General features: G+C 43.3%; 1 protein-coding gene across 1 annotated transcript in view; it reads right to left on the bottom strand.

The window, feature by feature from the left end:
• The window catches only part of LOC107573036 (glutamate receptor ionotropic, NMDA 2B-like), a 26,863-nt gene extending 24,238 nt beyond the window's left edge, over positions 1–2,625 (bottom strand). The window contains exon 1 of the mRNA XM_016259478.1: positions 2,054–2,625. Within this exon, the coding sequence (XP_016114964.1) occupies positions 2,054–2,611 (558 nt within the window). The 5' untranslated portion in view covers positions 2,612–2,625. The remainder of the gene's footprint in view (positions 1–2,053) is intronic.
• Positions 2,626–5,000: the final 2,375 nt, after the last annotated feature.

The raw sequence follows: 5,000 nt of genomic DNA on the forward strand, positions 1-5,000 counted from the left end.
GTTACATCTGTACACCACCTTTCGTTGATGTAAAAGCATGTCCTGCCACTGCGTGATTTCCCCCGTTGATTCTGCATCAGAATCATTGAATGCGTTCTGCATTCAACGATTCATTCATAGAGCGTTGATTCCCCGCTCTAAACAGCTGAAAGCCCGGCAGACGCGCTGTCCGGAATGGCGTCATTCAGCCAGGTTTCTGTGAAACACAGAGCAGCATAGTGTGAGAAATCCTTGTTTTTTTGTCCTGAAGCGTTTGATCAGCGCCGCTGCTCCGCCAACTACAATGTCCAGCAAAACATCAGAATAGTCTAAAATCGGTGAAATATCGGGTGATGTGTACTGCCGAATGTCCAGCAATTTGTCTCTGGTGAAACTGATTGCAGGGATATAACTAAAGACAGGACAAACTAACAAAAACAAAAACCACTGCGGAGCATGCCACGGAGGCAGCCACCATCGGCGCCATCTTGACTACTATCAAGAGTATACGTCATACAGGTTTAAATGAGTAAATGATGACAGAACGATCACATTTTGGTTGAACTATTCCTTTAATCAGCATTGATTTGGGTTCTGTTGAGCTGCTTTACAGCTGAATTTAAAGTTTTTTTAATAATTGATGAATTTTGCAACATTACTACTAATATTTGCATATAACAATCTGTATCCCTAGAGAAATTAACATATTGGTCCAGACTTAAAATTGTAACATTTAATTATATTAAAAATTATGCGACTGAAGCTGATCAACCCTCTCAATTCTTGTTTTTATGATTCTAAACTTTTACATTTATTAATTTAAACATCTTTCGTGCTGTTTGGATGTTGCATGTTTGTTTTTCTTTGTATTTTTCTGAATATTAAAAAGCAAAATGAAAAAAAAAACCTGTCTTGTATGAAGTGCTAGACAAACACGCGTGACCTGTCTAGCAGTGAATGTTTGCCCGGTTCCTCTGTGAAGCTGCTGGTTTGACATTGTGAAGGTTGCGCGGTTAGCGCTGGCCAGGACGCGTGGGCCGAGCAGCGGTTCTTCAACTCCATCTTCATCAGCGTGTTTAGCGGAGAGAGAGAGAGAGACGAGCACGGTGTGATTCCGCAGCATTTAGAGCTCATGGCCTTGTGTGTGTGGGCGCAGCTCTGACTCACTGCCATCCGACGGCGACTGGATCATTTTCTCTCAGTGTCTGACGCTTCCAGCTGCTCATCATCATCCTCACACACACACACACACACGCACACCGTTTCCCATCATGCATCTCTTCAGAATTACTGTACATTAGCTCTGAAGTTTGGGGAAGATCAGACATTGTATGCCTGAGTTATAACAACTTCCAGGTTCATGGCGAAATATCAAAATTTGTCAGGCCGCTACGGACATAACCTTCAAGCAAAACTCAAGATCTTCGCAATTTAGCATCACAAAGGGCTTTAGATTACACTGACCAAATTTGGTGTTGATCTGATTAAATCTCTAGGAGGAATTCGTTAAAATACTACGCCTGAAAACGGACAGAAAATTTGCTTAGAAAATTCAAAATAAGTGACTTGTTACATGTGTCTACCAATTTTCGTACATGTACGTGAAACGTAGTGAGAGCCGCACTTCATTGAAAGTGAATAGGCCGCGCTATCGAGCCATTTTGCCACACCCACTTCTGAAACCCATATCGGGCATAAATGTTACACTTCTGTATAATAGCAACATCAGCGCATGTACCTAGGCAGCCATGATCATGGAGAAGCCTCCCTTCACGCCCAATTTAACATCACAATGGGCTTTAGATTACACTGCCAAAATTTGGTGTTGATCTGATTAAATCTCTAGGAGTTCGTTCGTTCGTTAAAATACTACTCCTGAAAACGGACACAAAATTTGCTGAGAAAATTCAAAATAACTGACTTCTTTGTAGTTATTGGTGTGCTACATATGTGTCTACTGATTTTCGTACATGTACGTGAAACGTAGCGAGAGATGCACCATTTTGCCACACCCACTTCTCTTCAGACATAAATTTTCACCACTTCTGTATAATAGCAACACTAGCGCACGTACCTTAGCGGCCATGATCATGGAGGAGCCTCCTTTCACGCCCAGGATGGGGATGTGCGTCTGCGCGGAGATGAAGTCCAGGATCTGCGCGATGGCCTCCTGGTCGGTGTCGTCTCCGAACACCACGCCCTGCAGCCAGTGCTCCGTCATCAGGTCGCAGATGCTCTTGATGATGCTCTTGGGGTCCGTCTCGTTCATGGTGAGCATCTCCACGTTGGGCGCCAGCGGCATGTGGCCAAAGTCGTCTTTGTCACGCGTGCCGGCGAGCGCCACCTCACTGGAGTTTCCCACCAGCACCACCGCGATGCTCAGGCCCTGCACCAGCTTGGAGATGGGCGGATACTGTGCCACCGATGATGGGATGTAGTGGGCCACGCCTCCTCCACCACGCTCGCGCCGTGATTGGACGGCCAGCGGCGGCAGCAGCAGCAGCAGACACACGGTCAACAGCTGCTGCAGCGACGGGCAGGGCCAGTGACGCGGGGGCGGAGCCAGCACATGAAGCCACGCCCGTCTTGCCTGAGAGGGTGGAGCTAAGCCGCGGTAAATGCAGACGGACATGATGGAGGAGCGAAAAACCTGCCAGAAAAACAGACAGAGGTTACAGCTCAGCAACTGTCCTAAATGCAGATATCTGTGCAAAGATGACCTCACCGTTGTTTTTATTATTCCTGAAGTGGGAGGATCTTTCAGACACATCATGTGTTAATCAGTACTGTGAAAGGAAACTAGTAAACGAGCACCTGGAATTCTGAATTTCATAATACTGCACAGCATGTGTTAATGATCAAACAATATGTGGGTTTCAGATTAGAACTGGCGAGAAAGGCTTGTGTGGATATTAATATCATCCACTTCAAAAGATGCTGGAAATACTGGTGCTTCTGGACCAAAGAGCCTGTTCCTGTCAAAACTGAACATCACAGACCAAAAACTCACACTGAACGTCACGAGAAAGACAAAGAGAGAGATGGAAGGACCAAAACCATCAGAAAACACTATTATCCCAAAATGAACAAAATATATACCCAAGTTAAAAATCACACCACAACTGAAAGATTTCACAGCGGAAACACAGCTGCAAGATCTGACAACCACCAATCAATATTCAATAAATGCACTGATAAAAACTAATTCAACAACCCTATGTTACACATGAACGTCTTCAAATATGGCCAAGTTATGCAGATGATTAGTTACATTTCTTACATAAATTCTGCATCATAATCAATCATGGTTATATACTGTATATATATAGAAAATTATCATTATTTTTATGAAAAATCATAGAGAAAAAATTCACTCTAATAGATAAAAAATGAACACTGAACCCACATGAAAAACGTCAACGTTTCCACACTGGAAGGGATGCAAAAATTGGAGGATCTACATCTCAAACTTGAAAAAAGAACAACAACAGAGACCAAAGGACCGTAACAGATGAACTAAACCTGCCCTTGGGCAGAGGTGAGCACATAGGAGCCCTAGAGCCCTGAGGTCTGTTCCTGAGCGAGAGAGACTGAGGGCTTTGAGCGGCCGGTGTCTGTGACACACATGAATAGTGAAGCAGCAGACGCTCAGCAGATCAATATTTGATGGGAGCGCTGCACGTCTTCTGCCTGTTTATTATGGATGAGATAAACTCTCCCCTGACGAGCAGAGAGAGAGCGACCCGGCTCCTACACACCGCACAGAGCCGTGTTACACAAGCGCTGCAATGATCGCCGCTGACGGACAGCCTGCGATTACAGAGCCATGAGCGTGGAGAACAGACATCAGCTATTCTCACTCCTCACATACACCACGGACTTTCTCCTGAATGTCTCAGTGCTTGGTCCGTGTAATGGAAGTCAATGGGTTCCAGCAAATATTCTTCTTTTGGGTTTTTCACAGTACATTCATACAGCGCTGCGTGATCATGAGTGTCAACACATGATGATCTCAAATTAATCTGATCTAATTACACCATCAGAAATTAAAATAAACCACAACACTCCATCTCACACACACACACACAGATCGATGGGTTGGTAAACAGATAACACATTAACAGCCGCCCATCTGCTCACACACATCTGCCGATGTGCAGCACAGGTCTCTGTCTGTGTGTGTGTGTGTGTGTGTGTGTGTGATTGTGATTAATGGAGTGATGTTAGTAACATGTGGAGGGTCGGGTTAAAGTCACACACTCACTTATTTCTGCTAGTCCTGTGGCAGCTTTTCTCTCCAGCCAAAAAAATGTTTCATTCACTTAATTAGCACAATTAAATCATGATTACAACAAGACCCAAATATTCAAGGACATATGAAATAAAACAGGACAATTAAAGGCTTTCTGTAATGTCATCATGACATCTCACAACTAGGGTTGGGTATCGTTTGGGTTTTTTCGATACCGGTGCCAAATCGATACTTTCAAAATGGTTCTGGTGCCTAAACGATGCCTGAACTGATACTTACTAAAAATATAAATAAAGAAAAATTCCCCAAAAAATGATGGATTGCCATTAACACTATAAACACATGATGTCTGTTTCAATAATACTGGATGCCAGAGGGCGCCCTCGCACATAAAATCCACACATCCAGTCACAGAAGTAGCAAACTCATGACTCTCCAGGAAATCCCTTATATGGACAAAGGCATCGCTATTATAGCTGTAACTGAGTAAACCGAACATATAAACATTTTGAATGATATAACAAAAAGACAATAAACACTCGACTGCGACAATATAGTTTATCTGTGTTATTCAAGCCATCTCTGGTATTTTCATAATAATTAAGTATATTTATAATCCATTGCTAATCGACGTATTCTTTTTAAAGTAGCCTATGGAACATATTTTCTGCCTCATTCTGTGATAAGAAGCCTCATCAGATCACTAAAGGAAGCATGTGACTGGTGTTGTGGAGTAAAAAGGTTATAATGTTCTCTTTTGTTGGAAAAC

This window comes from Sinocyclocheilus grahami, unplaced genomic scaffold, assembly GCF_001515645.1.
Source record: "Sinocyclocheilus grahami isolate Dianchi unplaced genomic scaffold, SAMN03320097.WGS_v1.1 scaffold1854.1, whole genome shotgun sequence".
Lineage (NCBI taxonomy): Eukaryota > Metazoa > Chordata > Actinopteri > Cypriniformes > Cyprinidae > Sinocyclocheilus > Sinocyclocheilus grahami.